The sequence below is a fragment of the Amia ocellicauda genome, chromosome 14 (assembly GCF_036373705.1).
Source record: "Amia ocellicauda isolate fAmiCal2 chromosome 14, fAmiCal2.hap1, whole genome shotgun sequence".
Classification (NCBI taxonomy): Eukaryota; Metazoa; Chordata; class Actinopteri; order Amiiformes; family Amiidae; genus Amia; species Amia ocellicauda.
The window spans coordinates 6,183,748-6,207,185 of NC_089863.1; the positions used below are offsets into that span (position 1 = coordinate 6,183,748).

General features: G+C 45.4%; 2 protein-coding genes and 3 non-coding genes across 5 annotated transcripts in view; 1 reads left to right on the forward strand and 4 right to left on the reverse strand.

Moving 5' to 3' along the window:
* Window positions 1-1,567: 1,567 nt before the first annotated feature.
* snapc2 (small nuclear RNA activating complex, polypeptide 2) lies at window positions 1,568-5,484 on the reverse strand. The gene is made up of 5 exons (XM_066722685.1): window positions 5,377-5,484; window positions 4,344-4,592; window positions 4,004-4,177; window positions 3,038-3,635; window positions 1,568-2,896 (listed from the first exon to the last, which is right to left on the reverse strand). Exons 2-5 carry the CDS (start codon window positions 4,545-4,547, stop codon window positions 2,235-2,237), a joined length of 1,638 nt encoding a protein of 545 aa, XP_066578782.1. The 5' UTR covers window positions 4,548-4,592; window positions 5,377-5,484; the 3' UTR covers window positions 1,568-2,234.
* A 159-nt stretch (window positions 5,485-5,643) lies between these two features.
* Window positions 5,644-5,725, reverse strand: trnal-aag (transfer RNA leucine (anticodon AAG)). The gene has a single exon. It is a non-coding gene; the product is annotated as a tRNA-Leu (tRNA).
* A 614-nt stretch (window positions 5,726-6,339) lies between these two features.
* trnat-agu (transfer RNA threonine (anticodon AGU)) lies at window positions 6,340-6,413 on the reverse strand. Its single transcript has one exon. It is a non-coding gene; the product is annotated as a tRNA-Thr (tRNA).
* Window positions 6,414-6,709: 296 nt separating this feature from the next.
* Window positions 6,710-6,784, forward strand: trnan-guu (transfer RNA asparagine (anticodon GUU)). The gene has a single exon. It is a non-coding gene; the product is annotated as a tRNA-Asn (tRNA).
* An 879-nt stretch (window positions 6,785-7,663) lies between these two features.
* The window catches only part of LOC136768086 (uncharacterized), a 28,730-nt gene continuing 12,955 nt past the window's right edge, over window positions 7,664-23,438 (reverse strand). The window contains exons 3-8 of the mRNA XM_066722140.1: window positions 15,418-15,556; window positions 10,996-11,135; window positions 10,746-10,798; window positions 9,655-9,779; window positions 9,016-9,333; window positions 7,664-8,898 (exon numbers count right to left, since the gene is read on the reverse strand). Of these exons, the coding sequence (XP_066578237.1) occupies window positions 8,587-8,898; window positions 9,016-9,333; window positions 9,655-9,779; window positions 10,746-10,798; window positions 10,996-11,135; window positions 15,418-15,556 (1,087 nt within the window). The 3' untranslated portion in view covers window positions 7,664-8,586. The remainder of the gene's footprint in view (window positions 8,899-9,015; window positions 9,334-9,654; window positions 9,780-10,745; window positions 10,799-10,995; window positions 11,136-15,417; window positions 15,557-23,438) is intronic.

Here is a 23,438-nt window from a genome sequence, read left to right on the forward strand (position 1 = left end):
ATCCTACACATTGAAAACTCAATAGAAAAGAAGAAACTTCCAACCCCAGCCTGACAGTGTTTTTTCCTTCACAGTGCAACACAGAACTCAAAAGGATTTTAGGCCAGCATGACACTGTTCCCCAAAAGGTTTAAAATAGAACAAAGCTTTTATACCCCCTCTGGGACATACCCTCATGGGGCTTTAACATTATAATCAGTTTCTGAATGGTCATTTCTAATAACTAGCAGTAATTTCATTGGCATTCTAAACTAAGCATTCCCATCTCATCAATATTATAATCATTACTCATGAATAATAATCATTAACATCTACATTACCAGAAAGGAATGTGAGCTGCTGATAACCAGCTTAGGAGTAACAGCACACCAAGGACAAAGGCAGGATGGGATGTTAATAGTTTTCCCCCACAACGGTTTAGCAGGACTCAAAGGATCAGACAGATTTGCATTCCACCAAGAGGGCAGTGCTCCCAGACCCAGTCCTGGGCCTCTGGGCTCCCCTTACCAGCTGGGCCCCGGCGGCTCGAACCCCAGTCAGCCCCAGCGGCGTGTCTTCACACTCGACTCCCATGTTCTGGTAAGAAGGGACCTCATACAACAGTCCACACTATGCCGGCTCCAGTCTGGGCCCTGTACTATAGTCCACACAGCTCCAGTCCGGGCCCTGTACTATAGTCCACACAGCTCCAGTCCGGGGCCTGTACTATAGTCTACACAGCTCCAGTCCGGGCCCTGTGCTATAGTCCACCCAGCGCCGGCTCAAGTCTGGACCCTGTATAATAGTCCACACAGCTCCAGTCCGGGCCCTGTACTACAGTCCACACAGCTCCAGTCTGGGCCCTGTACTATAGTCCACATGGCACCGGCTCCAGTACTGTAGTCCACACAGTACTGGCCTTAACCTGCTTAACTGGATTGAACGGGACCTGGTGTACTCACTCAACTTGTCTCACTGTTTGTCCGTCTCTCGCTCTGTCTGTCTGTCTCTCCAGCCCCAGCCCAGGACATCCTTCGAGATCTAATTCCCCCGCTCCCTCCCTCTTAGCATACCCCATCTGCAAGCAAGAGACAGAGAGAAGACGGAGGAGTGGAGGGGCAGCAGCTGTGCAAACCGACGCAAAAACACACCATCCCGAACCGCTCACTGGAGTTCAGCTTTCTCTCAGATTCACATTCATGTTCGATTTCACATTCAAAGGAGCTTTACTGACATCACCTTCTGCTTTTTTGTCTTGATGCCAAAGCTTTTACATTGCAGAAATGATACGTGCAATACCGCATTTAAGAAAACGCTCAAACTAAATACATAGGTTAATAAGTTAATGATTACATTTAATAAACAAATAAAAATAAGTAAATCTGGAAATGATTTAGGGGCTGAGCTAAGGATCGATCCATTTCAGTGTTTCTCCACTGTTACTGAACTGGGCACACAGGGTGTAAAGAATTGAATTGAATAAATAAATAGTCAAGTTTAAATGACTTCTGATTTGGGGACACAAAGGAATGTGCTTCAAAGTACCAAGACAAACGTATACATATTTATATATGGAGAGAGAGAGAGATAAGAGAAAGATTTGTATTTATTTATGTTACATTGCCTCAGACAGGCACAAAAATATAACTAAGATCTGGAAACAATCCCTACTTAAGCTCCCTAGGAAACAACAATAGAACAAACAGGCCAAAAAAACAAGCTAGCTTTCTGCTGGAAATTGTGTAAGGGTCACTTTAAGGGGGCTTTTGTGTTGTCTTTAAAAACTGCTGTGCACCGAACTGAAGAATGTACAATTTTCTTAATCTACAAGGAAACATTGCTGCTTGAATGAGGTTAAAGTGGTTTTTAAAGTTACTCATTGCTAAAAAAAAATCAGATTATTAATATAAATTGTATATTTTATTATTGGTTTTATTTGTATATAACTTATGAACATTTTCAGATGTGGCTACATGTAGAATTGTATGCATGAGGTTTTGCTAAATACAAATATTTGTTTTTACTTAATCAAGTCGTTTGTCTTTTACTTTTTCTTGCCTTTCATACATACATCCGTACTGCTCGTCACACTTATTTTAACACAAATAATCAATTAAGTGCCTAAAACACAAAAACAATAATTATAAATATAAATTAGAAAAAAGTATGAATTATGTACAGTTCTACAGAATTGTTGGGGGGCGGGGCAGTATGACATCACACAGACATCTAAATGATCTGTTCTAGCTATGACATCACCCCGCCGTCTCTCCAGACCCCTTCTGTGCCAGGAGCTTCAGAGGGATCATGAAGGGGTTCAAAGGGCACAGTCCTGCTTTCGGCCAATCAGATTTGTCCTTCCCCGCGTCCTGCTGAGGTGTGGGTGTCTCGGAGGGATGTGAGTGGCCGGGGGTTGGACTGGCAGTCTCTGTGGCCAATGGCATCGCTGCAGGCTGCTCCACTCCTCCCTGCTCACTGATGGCCGACGAAGGCTCTGTCTCTGGATTGGCTGGCGTCATGGCGCTTTTAGTCTCATTGGTGGACACTGCGGCGGCCCCGCTCTCATTGGTGGGTTCAATCCCAGCTGCACTCCAACTGGCTGGCCTGTCTCCATCGCCCATCTCATGACTGCTGCTCTCCTGCTCGTGATTGGCAGGCACGGTCTGGCCCCGCCCTCCGTTCTCCACACCGCTGTCGGCAGGAGGCGGAGGAAGGCTGCCTGCCTCCTGATCGGCTGCAGTCTGTGCCGTTGTCTCCGGTTTGGCGGGGGAGGAGTGGCGACGGCCCGGGGTACGGGGCTCGGCAGGGGCAGACAGGCGGCTGTGGACCTGGCGCAGGTGGTGCTGCAGCTCCCGGCCCTCCAGCAGGTGGAGCTCTTCCGGCAGAGACATCAGCAGGTCCAGCAGCACGGCACTCTCTGGGGGGATGGAGAGTAAGAGGGAGAGAGAATGCAATTGGCTCAGTACAGTATATTGGCTTCTCATGGCAGTGCAGCAGGATATGGTATAGTATAGTGGAGTTGTGTGTGTGTGTGTTTGAACAGGGAGACCGTGCTCACCCAGTGCTGTCAGCGGGGGCTCACTGGTCTGCTTGGCCATGGCGTTCAGGTAGCGGTACAGCTTCTCGAAATCTACCCTCAGCGCCCCACTCCCTGCGGCATGCTGGGATGTCGGCCTTGCGCTTCCCGAAACCTGACTGGACGAGGCCGGCTGCGCGTCCGTGTGGGGTTGGCTCCTATTGGACGGGCCAGGCGACTGGGCTTGATTCAGATCGGAGTGTGTTGAGTGACCTGCAGGATGACTGGTAGGTGGGGCAGGAGTGGGATTGGAGGCAAGGGGTAATTGTGGGCTGGGATTGGATGAACTCACAGGTGGCGATACTGGATTGGAGGAGGTCAGCAGGTGGGCGGGCCTTGCAGAGTTTTGACTGGAGGACTGTGGGACAGTGGATGGCATTACTGGGTTTCCGTGAGCTGCTGGGCTGTGGTTGGTGGAGGTGGTCCTGGAAAGCAGGGTCGGTACTTGCTGGCTCACTCTCATTGGAGCAGACAGGTGTGGCCGTCCCAGAGGCGGGAATGTTTTGTCCTCCAGCTTGAGAGGCTGAGGTGGCAGAGAGTGCATGAGACTACAGGGCTCTGTGGCAGCGATCACCAACATCTGGGGGTATAAAAAATAATATATAGAGAGAGACAGAGGGAGAAGGTGATGAGGAGGGGCAGAAACACAGATACACTGGGAGGGAGAAAGAAAAAGTGGAGGAGAGCAATAGAGTAAAGGGCGAGGGAGAGAGAGGGAAAGGAGAGTGAAAGTGAGTGAAGGGAGAGACACAGATACACAGAAACAATGAGAGGGAAAGAAAAAGTGAAAGAGGGAGACGGACAGAGACAGTGCAAGAGAGTTGAGGGAGAGGGCCAGTTTGATGAATAGGGATGGAAAGAGTTTGTTTTTAAACAGGAAAGAGAAAGAAATAGGAGATATAGAGAATGGGAGAAGAAAGAGGACTAGAGAGAGAGAGAGACAGACACCTGGGAGAATGCAGCAGCGATGGGCACCTCCACCGTCCCAGCCATGTCCTGCGCCAGCTCTGCCCAGCGCTGCACGGGCACCCGCCTCCTCTTCTCCTCGAGCCGCTGCCTGGACAGATGCTGGGCCACCCTGTAGCCGACACGACCCTTCAGGAACTCCAGGTACTCCGAGATCTGAGACAGGGAGGGAAGGAGAGACGGGGAGAGAGAGGAAGGAGGGGGGGGGAAGAGTCAGCGAGAGAGGAGACAAGCCTGTTAAACCACTTCAGATTATATCTGCACATTCATATGACCCTTCTAAGCCACCATGATCTCGGTGCTGGCTCCACGTGGGCCCTACCTCGCTCTGGCTGTGACCGCGCACTTTCTCCTGCAGCCCCTGCAGGTCGACCTGTGGGAAGAAGCGCTGCTGGCGGAGGGCGGCCAGCAGCCGGCGTTTCTCGGCCCGGGTCCAGGCCGTCCAGCCTGGCCGCACGGGTTCCAAGCTTTCCCCGGACGCCCCGTAGCGCACAGGGGCCACGCGCTTGCGAGAGGGGGGCTTCATCACAACCAGCCCGAGGGGAGGCGATCAATCACAGCTGGGCCACGCCTGCATCCATATAATAACAGTTCAGTGTCCAGTACAGTGGTCTCCAACCCTGGTCCTGGAGAGCCCCAATCCATTTCATATTATAGATCACCTTAAATCACCAATTTCTAAACACTGAGAACACATGGGAGATATTAATCAATTAAGCAACTCATCTAAGAGTATTCATGCCTAGACAGGCTGAAGGTATTCAGATGAGTTTACCACACCGCCTGCTTAATTCTTCCGAATAAAATACGTCCATGTTTTTATAAATTGGTGATAGAAGAGTGACCACAAAAATCAGCTGGATAGGGTCTCTCCTGGACCAGGGTTGGAGACCTGTCTTTTACTACAGCTGCACAAACATATCCAGGCTGTTAAGAAGCAGGTATAGACACAAGACAGAGGGAGACACAAGAATAAGATCAGTATTTCACAGTCGGCGCTATCGTTCCTATCGAGGTCATCCACTGATGCAAGAAAAGGCGCACATAAAACTCAAGCCATAACTAAATGTCCGTCTGTGCACTACGGCCATGCATAGGGACTCTGAGGCAATTCATTGTGCACGCTTTATAGTCCATCTTTGCCTGTTTTCGGTTTAAGAAAGTGCGAAGGGATGATGCACAAGAATCATGATAATAAAACTATAACTAGCGGAATTGCAGAAGTATGCCTCCAGCTTATTGAAAACAACAAACGAAAGCACAGCATATTATAATTCACGTATCTGGGGTTATTTACGACAGTGGTTTAAAAAGTCGCGGCGATTTAGAGAAACCGTATGCACGCCTTTCCTTACCTCTCGCCAAACTTCGTTGCTCCTACGACATGTCACACAGGAGGAACAGACTGAGCTACGGAAGCCGGCGAAGCTCAGACAGAGCGCAGACGCACACTGTATGGAGGCGGAACAGTGAACAGCCCACCGCAGCCGCCTTTCTACCAGACATAAATGGGCAATATGCCGACTCACAGCGGGCAACGACCTGCTTATCGGTAGCTTGGTATTAAAAAACATTTCTGACTGTGTAATATTGCGGTTTTATGAGAAGAAGGTAAAAGATATTGGCAGCGGTGGGATTCGAACCCACGCCCCCGAAGAGACTGGAGCCTTAATCCAGCGCCTTAGACCGCTCGGCCACGCTACCTCACATTGGCTAGGTCTACCAACACTGTTTTTCACCGAGATCTCTACCAGTTATGACTCAACTTGTAATATGGCGATCATGCAAAACTTTTGGTGGAAATCATTCTCCTTGCTGTATAATAATTGAGGACACTTATGTATACTTCCCTCTAATGCACTGGTGATCATACGCATGTTCCCACTACACTGAATTAGAAACGGCAGGACGCAGAGATATTTGCCCAACAGTATCTGGTCACCGATTTCTAAGCAGACGTCGCCCTCTGGTGGCACATGTCCCAACGCCACTAGGAAGAGAGATCAAATGGACGAAGCCGAATGATTATTTTAATCAGTGGTATCTACAGGATGATATAGAGAGAGCCTTTACGTGTAAAATACATAATCGTCGACAACATACATCGATAATCGATTTTTTGGTTTAATATCAGCGAAAAATAATCGTATAATCGAAAACACAATGAGATTAAAAAATAGTTAAATAAATGACTGGATTTATAAACATACAGTCTTGGATTGTACATTGTGTAATTGCGTCGAAAAATCGATACAGTAAAAAGATCGATACGAACGTTGGAGATGGTGACGTCGAGGCGTAGAACGATTATCGCCAAAAGGCACCGCTGGGATTCGAACCCAGGATCTCCTGTTTACTAGACAGGCGCTTTAACCAACTAAGCCACGGCGCCGCCACAGTGCTGCGTTTGGTGATGCTGTTCTGATAGCGACCTGTGGCCGGAGAGCGGGAGCACAGGACAGGGAGGGAAAAGTAGAGGCAATGAGGGAAACCAAACGCACGACCTGACCTCGGATGCACTGAGCATCGTTTTGTGTCCCTGCTCTAGGATGACGGCTCTGCTACTTCCTGGTCAGACTTCACCAAACATTTAAAATATTAGTATCAGTATTATTACTACTTACAACTTCTATAATTGTTTTTTGAATACATTAAAATGCGCTTTTTGGAAACTCGGTCTGCATTCCCGTCTCTGTGGCGCAATCTGGCTAGCGCGTTCGGCTGTTAACCGAAAGGTTGGTGGTTCGAGCCCACCCAGGGACGACTGTCTTTTTCTTTAGGTAGTCTTGGTTTTATAATCACGATTGTTGAAGAGTTACAGCATTTAGAATCGGGTCTCTCACAAAAGACCGGTCCGTTAAAGAAAAAATGTTCATGTGCGAAAGGGAAAGGGACTTTAAAGGCAAAAACAAGTGTACAATTTGCACAAGCCCGGCTGTAGGTTCGGTTACCAGTGTGCAGGACTGGACTGTACTGGGAGCTCTGATCCTCCAATGGGTATTTTGAACGGATTGCATTTACTGCTTTGAAATGTTTGTATTGTGCACCAGTGGCAATTACTGTACTTCGTACTGTTTTGAAAACGATTATTGTGGAAACCTGTAAATCACCCTGGGTAAGGGGCACCTGCTAAGAAATGAATACATACATAAACAAACAAATCAATAAGAATATACTGTACTGCACTCTGAGCTCCAGTTCCTACAACAGTGGCCTGCTTTATACAGTCAGTTACAGCCTGCAACACACTGTACTTTACTGTATTGTGCTTTACTATATACTACACTGCTTTACGCTATGGGCCACAGTGTACTGTATTACACTACACTGCACTATACTACACTGTGGGCTATGGGCCCTATTTATTATGATTATCATTTATTTCTTAACAGACGCCTTTATACGCTGTGCACTATGGGCCCTAGAACAGCATACTGAGTCATACGTTCAGCTACAGCCACATTATACTGAACTGCTGTAGGGGGGAACAAGATTAGACAACGAGAAATTCAGTAAAAACTAAAAACGTGCCAGCCCCAGAGCTCTCATCTGGGCCTTCGGGATTATCCACAGCTTTTTATAGATCAAATCAAGACACATACCAAGAACAGCGATAAGAAGTACAGACGACAGCAAGGAACACATGGTTTAGTGCCTCGGGAGACCAGTTATATTATAATGTTGTACTCCTTATCCAGTACATGCCGTACCTTCACTCTGGTGAGGAGCTCTCACCCTTCATAGCGTGTTTCCCAATTTCCATTTGTGTCCCCAGGTGCGCGTGTCCCTGCTACTCTGGAAAAGCTCCTCTAGTTTGATGTAGTTGATGCCTTTCATGATTTTGAAGACTTGGATCAAGTCCCCACGTAGTCTCCTCTGTTCCAGGGTGAAAAGGTTCAGTTCCTCAGTCTCTCAGTAGGACTTTCCCTTCAGACCTGGAATAAGTCTGGTTGCTCTCCTCTGAACTGCCTCTAGAGCAGCGATATCTTTCTTGAAGTGTGGAGCCCAGAACTGTCCACAGTATCCAGATGAGCTCTAACTAGTGCATCGTACAGTCTTAACATTACTGCCCTTGTTTTAAATTCTACACTTTTGACAATATACCCTAGCATTGTCTGCAATTCAAAAATCTAGGAAGTAGGACCTGTATTAACTGTATATTTTCTTTTGCACATATGTAATTTTGAACTTGTAATTTGTACTATGTCTTGATCTGCAATTTTAGACTGTATTGCACTTTTATAATGCTCCTATGTTTTGTAAGTTGCCCTGGATCATGGCGGCTGCTAAGAAATATATAATAAAATAATAATAAACCTTTCCTGTAGAAGCTAAATAGCAAACACTCTTCATGCAAACTGATGCCATCCTGATAATTGTTCATTTGAAATATCAGTCAATACCATCACCTCACCCCAACTGTGTCAGTGTGCAGTGTAGAAATAAATGCTGCCGTGACACTCTGTGAAATTCTTATGTTTTTCTCTGTGAATTAAATTGAAAAATGCAGTGAATTTAAGGGGAACCTGTCTAAGCTACGGTCCCCAGTACAATATAACATGCTGTCATTCCACGAGCTCCCACTGGGTGTCACTGACGAGGCGGTACTGTCTCTCCCTGTAGCACCAGTGGTCCCGACTCCGCTGCCACCCCACCTCCTCGTACAGGCTCTGTATGACAGGGGGCAGGGTGGGGAAGCCCCCCATCCAGGCCAACTCTCGGGCGTAGTCCCACTGTGCACTGCTCAGCCGTAACAGGTGTCTCTCCGCCACCCCCGCCGCCAGCCGCCCATCCTGCTCCCTTGCCACCTCCTCCTCCATCTGGGCACGGGAGAGCAGGGGGACGGTGCCCTCTAGTACCGCCAGGGCAAACTGCACCTGAGAGAGAGAGAGAGAGAGAGAGAGAGAGAGAGAGAGATCTGACTGACTGTCTCCAGTGCAGTAAAGTGATAAAAAATTACAGTAAGAGTGACAGACGGTTCTCCCAGCTCTGACCTGGCAGTGGAAGTGGGGGAAGGGGCAGATGGCATGGCACATCCCGACGAAGAAGAGGGAGGGGAAGGCCGGGGGCAGCAGGTACTTGTACAGGGGGGAGATCAGGTGGTCCTGCACCCTGAGCCCCAGCTCCGTCTCCTCCAGGAAGGGGAAGGTGAACCTATAGCCGGTGCACAGGATGAGCACCTCGGGCCGGGCCTGCTCCCCACCCTGGTACTGCACCGCCCCGTCCTCCAGCACCCTTTCCAAGGCGGGTGCTTGGGACACCCCAGCAGGCAGGGGGAAGCTCAGGGGGGGCTGCCAGTGGCTCAGGGTCACCTGGGTGGGGGGGAAAGGATAATGACTGAAAAGGGCCCCTAGACACAGGGCACATGATTTTATCTTCCTGTTGAATAGGTAATCCTCTGTTCGCCTTGCCTGCCGCGGTCTCATTGGCAGGGTATGACGCCAATCATTATGACAAGTGTGGTAAACAGAGAGAGACAATCATGCACTTTATATTGAGACCCCTGCGCTGGGGGTTAGAGGGGGTGCAATATGTGCCACACTTCGATGGACCAAATTATGACCTCACAACGATTGCATCACAACATCATGCCTTGGTCGGGGGTTTGACCTTCGACCTTGAGCTGGACTTACCCAGGCATTGACAGTGGACAGCTCCATTGCGATGTCCACCCCGGAGTACCTGGCTCCCAGTATCACCACTGACTGACCAGTGTAGGGCTCTGGCCTGCGGTACGAGTGACTGTGCAGCACAGTGCCTGAGAGAGAGGAGGGGAGGAGAAGAGAGAGGGAGAGAGAGAGGAGAAGGAATGGAGAGAGGGAGAGAGATGGGGAAGGGAGAAGGAGAAGGGAGAGGGAGAGAAAGGAGAAGGAAGGGAGGGGGAGAATGGGAAGAGAGGGGAGGGAAAGGGAGGGAGAGAAGGGGAGGGTAAGGGAAAATGGGGTGAGAGAAAGAAATGCATTTATCCACTCAACTGAACAGAATGGTGAGAGAGAGAGTCACTATACCTTTGAGAAAGAGAGGTCAGAGAGAGGAGAGAGAGAGGACTAAAAGACTGCAACATTTTACCTGAGAGAGAGAGAGAGAGAGAGAGAGAGAGAAAATAGTTTATTGTCCCTGAGAGAGAGTGGTGAGAGAAAATCTAGATCATTACACTTTAGGGAGGAAAGAGAGCGAGAGAGATGGGGGGGGTGGGGGGTCACAGTGACAGATTCTATGTGACTTAATGATACCCAAACTGTTTTCCACAAAGCATAACCCATTTACAGCTTCTCCCCTGGTCTGTTTGCCATTGACACTGCACGCCTTTAACGCTGTTTCCCTGTGGCCGTGCCCTAGTGTGACAGTGGCGTCCTCTGGGCTCAGCATGCCTTTACTGCGCGCTACTGCCCTGACCCATGACCTGAAACCCCAGGATCTGTGTGTCTGAGGCCTGTGGACTGTGGCAGCACAGGGTTTATTCATGGCAAAGTGGAGTCCAGCACAGGGAAGGGGTTAAACCACAGGAGAGCACTGGGACACTGGGGCACAGCCACGGCACAGGCATGCTTAATGTGCCAATAGTCCTGAAGGAAATGTACCTGGAGTAAACTGGCATTAGGGAACATGTAGGTGTATTCTGCAATCCAGGGGAGTGTTGGCTTTTAAATGATCTCTTTTATGGAACAGACAGACAGACAGACACCGACAGATGGAGGCAGGGACAGACAGGCTGACAACTCACCTTTGAAGTTCTCCAGCCCGGGGATGGGGGGTATAAAGGGCTCTGAGTAATGTCTACAGGAGAGGGCACAGACAAGCGGTTAGTGAACTGTCTCCTCCTCTCTCGCTCCTGTCCATCTCCCTACCTCCATCTCTCCCACCACACCTTCCTTTCTCTCTCTCTCTCCCCCTCGATCTCCTTCTCTCCTCCCCCTTTTCTACTCTACCCCCCTCCCAACCACCCACCCTCCCCGTCCCCATCCCTCTCTCACCCGTTGCAGACGAACACAGAGTGGAATGTCTCAGTGTGACGTTGTTTCTCTGCGTCACAGGAAGTGACCTCCCAGATCATGCCCCCCCACCCTTCCGTATCCGAGGCGACGGGCTTCACTTCCACCACCTGGGTGCGGAACTGTCAATCAATGGGGAGAGACTTTACTACATAACCTTTTTGCAACCTTTGACTTTACTACATATGGCTGAACTCTCCAGTCCAGGTCCCAGGGAGTCCCTGGTTTAACTTCTCCTCTCTTCTCTTCTCTTCTCCCCTCCTCTCCTCATCTCTCTCTTCTCCTATCCTCTCTTTTTACCTCTTCCCCTCCGCTTCCCCTCTCCGCTCCTTTCCTGTCCTCTCCTGTCCTCAAGGTCAACTATGAATAACTGCACAGCCCAGGGCGCAGGATAGGTATCTGTATATATATATATATATATATATATAAGACCCATTGAACTCGACGAGCAGCTATGCGCCACTCCAACAAGATATTTTTAAACATTCAGCACACCCCCCCACTTCCCTCCCTCCATCCATCCATCCCTGTCTCCCTCTCTCCCTCTTTGCCGAGCAGCCTAAAATTAAACACTCTGCCCGTGACAAGTGCATTAAAAATAGCTCCCACTGATTTCAGAACGGCGGCAATCCCACAATAAAAACACAACAGAACTGCAGAGAATCACAGAACAGCTTAAAGCCATAAAGTACAAAATGTCGTCATTTAAATTCAGCAGAGTGCATATATAGTATCGCTGTTACTATACACTGTTTTATAGTGTGTCTACAGTGTGTGTACTGTCATTTCAAGAGGGTCAAAGTCTGTGAATACAGAGTGATACACAGTGGCACAGTGTGTCAGTAATATCATATTCTATCGTGTACAGTATTACAACCTGTGTCTATATATAGTGTCAGTTTTATCATGTACAGTAATACAGTGCAGGCCCGGCATCCCAAGGGGGCAAAAGGGGGCAATGCCCCCTCAGTTGGAATATTGTGCCCCCTCAGTATTGTATCCCTATTCTGTCCTACAGTTCCCCCCCCCCCCCCAGTCATGCCCACACAATTTTTTATATTGATGATTGTGGTGTGTAGTGGAATAGAATAACATCAAACCTAAGTTTTCAGGGGCACACATCTCACTTCCGGTCAGGATTCGGCATCACGATGCTGCTCGACATGGATGGGGAAAAATGTGCCTATATATATTACCCTATATACAAAGTGTGTATAACTTAATAGCATGCGAAAACAAGAATAACATGTAAACTACACACAGATAGGCATCTGCGCTAACCACTTCACCAAAGTGCTGCCCAATAATAATAATAATAATAATAATAATAATAATAATAATAATAATGAAAGATTGTTCTGTGTATCTTTCATATCCTGGTTAAGAAAGTTTGTTATTAAATTTGCCTGGCTTCCTCTTTTGGCTTTGGCATCCACGATGAATCGATCCTTCTCTGTGCTTGACATGTTAGAACCCCAGCTGGCACAGTTAGTTGGAATAACGTTGCATCTATACAACATTATACAGAAGTCAGAATCCGACGTCAGATTTTGGTCATATAATGGTTGTATATGAAAGTTAGACTGACGTTAACGGAGCTGCCTGTATTGAACTGAACTCTGCACCTGCGGTGTGTGTGAGACCCGGGGGAGGAGCACCAGATAAACCAGTAACCCTCACTCACACAACCCATACTAATTCAAGTTCACACAGTATGTAACACAAACAGGCAGTACAATCTAAAATCACAGACTTTTAATATTCAACATTATTAAATGTCACCCGTGTGAACTCTACATTGCTTCTATATTTACTATTTATATGTTACTCGTCTTATTCGTTTTTTGTGATACTCCCCCCTAACCACACACTTTTCATGTTAATAACAAACGATACAACGTAAATGTCAAGAATCAAATTCCTGTCACTAATTTTAATATTCCAGTTTTTTTTATTTTGCACTCTTGTACGTATTGATCAAGTGTTTACTGACCTTATTTTCTTTTTGCCTTCTGTGACTAGTTCGACCGCCACGAGTTTACAGCAGCCATGGCTAAATTTACTTGAAACCGCCGAGCTCTGACTGGCTAAATTGGGAGTTTATAACTGGAAAATTAGCCAATAAAAACATGAAAAGACAGCAATTGGTAAATAATTATGACACAGGGTGTAAAACTGTGAAATAATAAAATAGGCTTACAGCTGTACTGTCCAACAGTAATGGGCGATGGGTGCGTTGGTGTCCTTAACACAGACACCTCCAAGATTATGTATTGATTATTTAATCTAAAGTCTTGACTAAAATATAACCAATAAATTACATCTAAAACAGACGTTGCATCGGCATCGTCAAAAAGACATTGTAGGTTGGTTATATTTTGGTTGCCAGATGTCGTGACTCAAATACAACCACTAAAAGATGTCTAAAACAAACGTCGCCTCGGCGTTAGGAATATGATGTTGTGGGTTGGTCACATTTTGGTTGTCCGACGGTGCGACTCAAATACAACCAAAAAATGACGTCATGATAATGTTGTGTGCTCCCCATGCTGTCACACATTGTAGGTAAAATCTCATGCATTTGCCCCAACATTTTCTGTGTGCAGCCCTCTTCAGGCTCCTGCTTTTGCCGGCAGGAGGGATATCTGTCACCGCATTTTTTAATGTGAAAAAAAGTCTTGAGAGCTATGCAAATACATTGTATGTAACTGTACTATCAATTAGTATACATCCTGTGTTATCATCAAGCGAAAATAGTTGTGCCCCCTTAGTAATTTGGCTTGGCCCCTTTCCGAGTTGATCCTGCCGCCGGGCTTGATACATTCAGGGGCCTGTGGTAGCGTGGGTGGAAGATGGGCAGCCCCAGGGCTCAGGAGTCCATGACTGTCCGCTCGGTGGCCCGGGAATGGGCGGGGAGGGAAAGTTGTGGACCTCAGAGTCCATGGCCCTGCCCTCTGCACCTGTATACCCCAAGTCGGGAGAGCGCCTCCCCTAGCTGGCAGTGGGAGCGCACCACAGATGTAGGTGGATATATATTTATTGACTGAACTGAATATAACAAACATCAAATGAATCAATGATATGTGCTCATCGGTAAGCAGCAGTGTAGTGAAAACTTGAAAGCTGTGCAAATACATTGTGTGTAATTGTACTATCGATTATTATACATCCTGTGTTATCATCGAGTGAAAATAGTTGTGCCCCCTTAGTCAATTCTGATGCCCCCTTTCCGAGTTGACCCTACCGCCGGGCCTGATACAATGTCTATACAGGGGGTCCTCGTAATTCGTCAATCCGTTGTTCGAGGCTTAGCAGAGTCGTCGCTAATGAATACAGGACGTTTATTCTTAATCGCCGTTTAACGATTGTCGCACAGTCGTTGTCGGCTTTTGATGTCTGCACTACAAAGATAAGTATTGTACACTCAATCTTTAAAATCTTAACTGTTGCTAGACTCGCACTCCCATCATCCCAAAACGTCGTGTGATCTCGGCCTGTGAACAGTAAACTTGTGCAGATTGTGAAGTTTTAGTTTTTTTAACCTCTCTTTCTTAAATTCTAGCTCAATTTTATGAATAATAATTTCTCTCATCTTACTAACTGTACAAATTATTTTTAATAATGTGATTTAAAGCCTTGGAGAGTAAAAAGTGTTGGTGTTTAGAAACGTATATATACATATTCTATGTTTATTTCTTATGTAAAATTATCGTTGAAATGAATTAAAAGAATGGTGTTTGAAAGACACTTGGATGGGTATATTTTTATTAATTTTGGGTGTTGGAACAGGGCTATTCCCATTATTTCTTATGTAAATCAATTGCCCTTAATTCGTCGATTCGCAACTTGTCGCGATCTTCAAGAATGCATCCCGATGATTTTCGAGGACCCCTGTATACCATGCAAGTGCTATAATATCAGTATGGGGACAGTGTGTGTGTTGTTTGTGGTGGAAGAAAGTTTTGGATTCGGGAGTTCTAATCAGAATTTATTACGTACACGGGAGGAACAGCGCAACACAGAACTCAAATGATTTTTAGAAGCTTTGAAGTAGTACAAAGCTTTTATACCCCCTCTGGGACATACCCCCAGGCGGCCTTAACATATTATAATCAGTGTCTGAATGGTAATTTCCAATAACCAGCAGTGATTTCATTGGCATTCTAAACTAAGCCTTCCCATCTCATCAATATTATAATCATTACTCATGAATAATAATCATTAACCTCTAAATTGATAGTTGCATTGGAAGGTAATTTGCAGATAATACGTTGCAATAAAGGAATGTGAACTGCTAATAACCAAGATAGTAAAAAAGAGTAACAGCAGTCAGCAGGATAGGATGTTAATATTTTCCCCCCACAACAGTATGACAGTGTGTGTATTGAGTGACAGTGGCAGTACCCGGATGTGTGGGGTGACGCAGTAGTGGTTGCAATAATTTTCCAGGTAGCTCAGAACCTCTTCGTGGGACAGGAAGGAGGGCAGCTCTGGGTCTAAGGGGAAGTCCGGGAACATCATCACTTCCTTCGGCAGGTTGGTCCTGTGGAGACGGGTGGTGGGGAGAGAGAGGTGAGTGAGTACCTGCACACAGTCAGGGTTATTCCATCAGGTCCCTGTTATTGGATCATTACGTTCTCTGTACAGGTGAGGGGGTTATATCGGTGTAAATACTGTTTATTGGTTTTAGTATTTTACATTTCAATTAAATAAAAACATTCAAAAAAATGTAATACTTTTTAAAATCTTAAAGTGATTAATTTTAACAAAATACATGAACTCAAATAAACCTGTGTGTAAATCAATAAAACAATAAACTTGTGATAAAGGCGAACTGCCAAACCAACAAAAAAGGTCAAATACATTGAAATTAACTGAAAATGCATCAGATAAATCATAAAACAAATAAAACCATAAAATAAAAAACAAAAACAAAACAATCTGATGCATTTAAAATTAAAAAACAAACGGCCAATGTATTTGACAAAATAACAGAACAGAACAACCAAAAAAAAAAAAAAAAAAGTGCATTTAAAATCAACTAATTCTTTAAAAACAATTAAAATTCATTTTTCAAATCATTTTTTAAAAACAATCATTCATTAAAAGTGGTTAAAAGATCTTGGACTCGGGCTCCAGCAGGGGGAGAGGGCCGTCCCCGGAGGTGGGTCCCATCGCAGGATCCTGAGCTCCCCCAGATCTTGTATTTGCCAGTTCTTAAAGGCTTCATCCTTGCCCCTCTGGTGGACCTCCAGATTGACATAATCCCTGACTAGTACCATGCCCCTCCGCGCGATGACGATTGGGTCCAGCTCCTGCTTGTTGAATAGATATATGTTCCGACCCTCCCACAGGGCCTGTTTCACTGCGCAGACGACACGCCACCAGCACCTCAGGGTTGTCGATGTAATTCCCCTGGCTGGTCCATAGAGGATCTGCTGGGCGGTCGCCCGCACAGGAATGGCAAACCTGTGGAGGAACGGAGAAAACAGGAGCCAGACCCTGCAGGCGGAGGGGCAATCCCTAAAGATATGAGCCTCCGTCTCCTTCCCCAGGCAACCCTTATAGGGGCAGGTGCCATAAGGGGCTAGGCCCCTTCTGTGCATGAACACTCAGGTGGGGAGACACCGACTCACAGCCATCCAGGAGACATCTTTCTGCGTATTTGTGAGGCAAACGTGCGTAGCGTTAGCCCAGATAAACCGGCAGGTTTCGGGAGGGAAATCTTCTATCCGGCTGGTCTCCTGGGTAGATCTCATCTGGCTACAGATGGTCTTATAATCCCAGGAGGCCAGCACGACTTTATGGAGGCCTACTTTGAGCGCAAAGGCCCGGAGCGCCCTGTAGAACGGCGGGGGATCCCACGAGTGCGGCCTGGTGTTATCCATGGCGCAGAGGCCGAATGGCCTGGATGTTCTTGACCACATATGCCAGCCCCTGCGCCTTTATAAGCCGCACAACGTCCCCCTGCCTCCATCCAGGGTACCCTTCACCATCTGCACTCTTTTCAGCCTCTCCATTTTGCTCCCCCAGACAAACTGAAATATAATTCTGGTCACTAGTTTTGCGATGACCTTGTCTGGGGGGAAGATCATTCCTACATAGAGAAGTATCAGGAAGAGGAGGGCGTTTATGACCAGCACCTTACCAACCATCATCAAGGTCCTTGTGCTCCAGCCGTGGACCTTCCTTTGGACCTTGGATATGGCCTCCTCCCAGCTCTGGGTGCCCGTGTTGGTCCCGTCGATCGTGATCCCCAGAACCTTGATATACGGCTTCACAGGGAACACGGTCGGCGGACTCTCTGTGTCTCTGTGTGTGTCTCTCTCTTACTTTCTCTCTGTCTGTCTCTCTCTCTCGCTCTGTGCCTCTCTTACTTTGTCTCGCTCTCTCTCTCGCTTGCTCTGTGTGTCTCTCTCTCTGTGTCTCTCTTACTTTCTCTGTCTGTCTCTCTCTCTCTCGCTCTGTATGTGTGTCTCTCTCTCACTCGCTCTGTGTGTGTGTGTGTCTCTTACTTTGTGTCTCGCTTGCTCGCTCTGTGTGTGTGTGTGTGTGTGTGTGTCTCACTTTCTGTGTGTGTGAAGAGTGTGATGTGTGATGTACAATGCGTTGGGTTTGTAGTGAACAGGTCTGCCAGACAACGTGAACGAGTTGAAATAGCACGAATAGTATTGCCTAAACTCAGTAGTGACCGTCCACCACACCAGTCACTCGACGTCATTTCAACATTGTTTCGTGGTTGAAATCGTTGCGACGTGGATCAACAAGAATACAACTACTATTCAACCTGGTTTTGGCAACGACTCATCAACGTCGAAATATACTTTGCTTTCAGGTTGAATAGACGTTGTGACAGTCAAAACAATCAAACAGACCCCAGATAACAAACACAATATCCTCTCAAACAAATCTCCAGTCGGTACTTTTTTCATGGGTGTATTTTGAGTGACATGGTAAACAAATGCGAAAAATTTCCCTTAATAAATAAAACAAAGATATATATATATATATATATATATATATACACATATATAATTACATACACACAGCAGACGTATACAGTGAGGGAAAAAAGTATTTGATCCCCTGCTGATTTTGTACGTTTGCCCACTGACAAAGAAATGATCAGTCTATAATTTTAATGGTAGGTGTATTTTAACAGTGAGAGACAGAATAAAAACAAAACAATCCAGAAAAACGCATTTCAAAAAAGTTATAAATTGATTTGCATGTTAATGAGTGAAATAAGTATTTGACCCCTTTAACTTAGTACTTAGTGGCAAAACCCTTTTGGCAATCACAGAGGTCTGACGTTTCTTGTAGTTGGCCACCAGGTTTGCACACATCTCAGGAGGGATTTTGTCCCACTCCTCTTGCAGATCCTCTCCAAGTCATTAAGGTTTCGAGGCTGACGTTTGGCAACTCGAACCTTCAGCTCCCTCCACAGATTTTCTATGGGATTAAGGTCTGGAGACTGGCTAGGCCACTCCAGGACCTTAATGTGCTTCTTCTTGAGCCACTCCTTTGTTGCCTTGGCTGTGTCTTTTGGGTCATTGTCATGCTGGAATACCCATCCACGACCCATTTTCAATGCCCTGGCTGAGGGAAGGAGGTTCTCACCCAAGATTTGATGGTACATGGCCCCATCCATCGTCCCTTTGATGCGGTGCAGTTGTCCTGTCCCCTTAGCAGAAAAACACCCTCAAAGCATAATGTTTCCACCTCCATGTTTGACGGTGGGGATGGTGTTCTTGGGGTCATTCCTCCTCCTCCAAACACAGCAAGTTGAGTTGATGCCAAAGAGCTAAATTTTGGTCTCATCTGACCACAACACTTTCACCCAGTTCTCCTCTGAATCATTCAGATGTTCATTGGCAAACTTCAGATGGGCCTGTACATGTGCTTTCTTGAGCAGGGGGACCTTGCGGGCGATGCAGGATTTCAGTCCTTCACGGCATAGTGTGTTACCAATTGTTTTCTTGGTGACTATGGTCCCAGCTGCCTTGAGATCATTAACAAGATCCTCCCGTGTAGTTCTGGGCTGATTCCTCACCGTTCTCATGATCATTGAAACTCCACGAGGTGAGATCTTGCATTGAGACCCAGACCGAGGGAGACTGACAGTTATTTTGTGTTTCTTCCATTTGCGAATAATCACACCAACTGTTGTCACCTTCTCACCAAGCTGCTTGGCGATGGTCTTGTAGCCCATTCCAGCCTTGTGTAGGTCTACAATCTTGTCCCTGACATCCTTGGACAGCTCTTTGGTCTTGGCCATGGTGGACAGTTTGGAATCTGATTGATTGATTGCTTCTGTGGACAGGTGTCTTTTATACAGATAACGAGCTGAGATTAGGAGCACTCCCTTTAAGAGAGTGCTCCTAATCCCAGCTCGTTACCTGTATAAAAGACACCTGGGAGCCAGAAATCTTGCTGATTGATTGGGGATCAAATACTTATTTCACTCATTTACATGCAAATGAATTTATAACTTTTTTGAAATGCATTTTTCTGTATTTTGTTGTTGTTATTCTGTCTCTCACTGTTAAAATACACCTACCATTAAAATTATAGACTGATCATTTCTTTGTCAGTGGGCAAACGTACAAAATCAGCAGGGGATCAAATACTTTTTTCCCTCACTGTATAAGCTTGCTGTCTTAAACATCCGCTCACTACCTAGCAAAGCAGCCTTAATAAATGACACCATAACTGATACACACATAGATGTGATCACCTTGACTGAGACCTGGTTTAGACCAGACGACACTATTCCATTAGTAGAAGCCTCCCCTAATGACTACTCTTATTGCCAGAAGGCCCGTGCAACAGGCTTAGCCATACACTATGATAAACTCATTATTTTGAGGGACTTTAACATACATATTGACATTAAAGACGACCCCCTCACTGTTAGTTTCTTGTCCCTATTGGAGTCTGTAGGCTTCACTCAGCATGCGTCAGGACCCACACATCGTCACAATCACACACTAGATCTAGTTATTAACCGTGGGGTACAGATTCACAACCTAATAATATCACCCCAAAACCAGACGATTTCCGACCACTACCTTATTACATTTGAGCTGCCTGGAGAAGAATTAGTCACACAGGAGAGGAATATAGAAACTCGCTGCCTAAATCCCACTGCTATTCATAAATTCACTACCCTGTTGCCAAATGCTAGCTTTATCAAAACAGGATCTGCAGATGAATTATTAAATAATTTCAACAATTCACTAAGCACTGCTTTAGATACAGTAACCGCAGTAGGGACACGATAAATTAAACCAACAAAACACTCACCATGGTTTGACGAACACACTTGCTCACTTAAAACAGAATGCTGTAAATGTGAGCGTAAATGGAGAGAAACAAAACTAGAGGTCTTCCACATGGCATGGAATGACAGTATAATAAGATACAAGCAGCCCTGTCCTCTGCTAGGTCTGCCTACTACTCCAATTTAATAGAGACGCATAAGAATAACCCGCGTTTTCTTTCAATACAATAGCGACACTTACTAACCAGCAGGTGAAGCCTTCAGAGGTTATCCCCCAATTTCACCTGTAGTGACTTCATGGATCATTTCAATAGCAAAGTTAACAGCATTAGAAAACAGATAGAACAGGAAACATACACAGATACTATAGCCACATGCAGTCCTTCACAGCTCCCTGCGTACCTTGGACTCGTTTAACGTAGTAAATCACCAGGAATTGGACTTCTTAATTACTAAAATGAAAACAACAACCTGCGCACTAGACCCTATACCTACTAAACTGCTAAAACAATCTCTGCCATTAATTATTCACAGAATACACAATATTATTAATGTCTCTTTATCCTCAGGATCTGTTCCTGATTCATTTAAAATAGCTGTAATTAAACCACTTCTTAAGAAACCCAGTGCCGGCCCTAACCAACTTAAACACTATCGACCTCTCAAACCTTCCCTTCCTTTCTAAGGTTCTAGAGAAAGTAGTTGCAAACCAACTGCAAGCTTTTTTAACCGATAATCATCTTTATGAAAAATTCCGTTCTGGTCATAGTACAAAAACGGCCCTGTTAAAAGTATTAAATGACGTGTTTCAGTCCTCCAACTTAGGGTACGCCAATATTATTATTTTATTAGACTTAAGTGTGGCTTTTGACACAATTGACCTCAAAAACTTGATACACCGCTTAGAAAACCTTGTTGGCCTATCTCGAAATGTGCTTTCATGGTTTAAATTATATCTGTCAAACAGACTCCAATATGTACAGATTAACGAGAACCAATCAAATTTAACTGAGGTTAAGTACGGAGTCCCACAGGGCTCAGTCCTCGGACCTATACTTTTTTCATTGTACATGCTCCCTTTAGGTGATATAATTCGACGACATAATATTAACTTTCACAGTTACGCACACGACACACAATTATATCTGTCAGTAAATCCTAACAACACCATAGACCTAGAAAAACTAATGTGCTGTCTGTCTGAGATTAAAACATGGATGACAAAACATTTTCTTATGCTTAATTCTGACAAAACAGAAGTCATAATTTTAGGAGACAAAAATCTAACTGTTCATCATGCACTGACAAAACTAAGTAACGATAACTTTAATTTCTCCCCTAAGGAGATGGCACGAAACCTGGGTGTCATCTGTGATCATAATCTATCTTTTGAATCACACATTCAGAATGTGTCGAGATCTTCCTTCCTCCAGCTTAGAAACATTGCTAGACTGAGACAATTCCTCTCATTACAGGACACTGAGAAATTGATACAAGCATTTGTTACATCTAGATTCGATTACTGTAATGCCATTCTGTCAGGCAGCACAAACAGAGCTATTTCTGCACTTTAGTTAGTCCAAAATGCTGCTGCAAGAATCCTAACAAAAACAAAGAAACATGAACACATAACTCCAGTATTGGCTTCTCTTCACTGGCTGCCCATGTGCTACAGGATAGACTTTAAAGTGCTCTTATTAACATTTAAAGCACTAAAGGGACTGGCACCTCCCTACCTAAAAGATCTCCTTATCGAATTCAGGTCGGCCATTGAGATCACAGGAAGCTGGTTACTTAGCGCTCCCTAAAATACACAAGAAAACCGCAGGTGGTAGAGCATTCAGTTATAGGGCCCCGAAGCTGTGGAACGATCTTCCAGCCAATGTAATAGATGCCCCCTCTGTCTTAGCCTCTAAATCACAGCTGAAGACTCATCTGTTTAGTCTCTGTTTTTCTAGCCCATAGTGCCGCCGGTGTGCCATGGACATGCAATTGCACAACTGTCTATGTCCTGCACTGCATGACCAGTATCTGAGCACGACTGCCCTCTTGTCTTCCAGCAACAGCCCCCTCAGAGGGTCCAACGAGGCACCTCGTCCCCCACCATGGAAGTCTGATGAGGCACAACCCACCCCAGAGGCACCTCACCACGGAGGGTCAACGGGGCATCCACACCCAAGGTCTGACGAGCCATCGCAACCCAAAGTCTGTTGATGGTCCAAACCCTCCACCCCCAATGGCCAGCGAGAGGCCTCCTCCAGAGGGAAGACCACAGCCAGCAGCACCGATAAAGAACTTTCTGATCTCCTTGCTGCTGTAATAACTATACTGCCTGGAGGGGAGGCAACCATTAGGCCTAGGCCCTAAGCCGTGGACCCCCAGAGATTCATTTTCTCCTACATGCCATCCATAGAAGTTTTTTGTTTTTCTCTCCTCCATGCCTAAATGGTTTATTTACTTAAATGTTCACTCACTTTATTCTAGATCATGTAAAATGTTTGCAGGTCTATATTTGATTTTATTGTATTTATGTATTTTATTTTGCTGTATGTTTGTTGTATGTTTACCAGTCTGTAAAGCACTCTAGCTACCCTGTGAAGGGCGCTATACAAATAAAAATTGATTGATTGATTGATATGTATATATGTGACACACACACACTTTACAGAGCTGCATCTGAAAGGTACCAACAGAAATTTAAATGTTTTAAGCAAATGTTTCCCTTTTGTGATCAAAGGGATATATAATGTATTATTATATGGAAATGCAATGCCGTGTTAGTCTTTTACACAGCACTGTATCTATACACTGTGTGTGTGTGTGTGTGTGAAATATGATAATAATTTAGCAATATGATGCATGCTAAAATTTAATTGGGCTGATTGCTGTGTCAGTGATGCATTAATTGTCATTTACTTTTAGGAGAAAATCCAGAAGATACCGGGGCAATTTGGCTAACCGAGGCTATCAGCAATTTTTTTAACCCCCACCAAATCAGATCAGCCATCTTTGAGGGAACAAAACAGAGAATTCTTTAAATTATTTAAATGTATTAGAGTGGACTCACTGGTTAATCAGTACAAAACTGGTACTATTGGCAGGCTTTTAAAAGATAGTTACAGAATCATTAGTTACTGAAAGA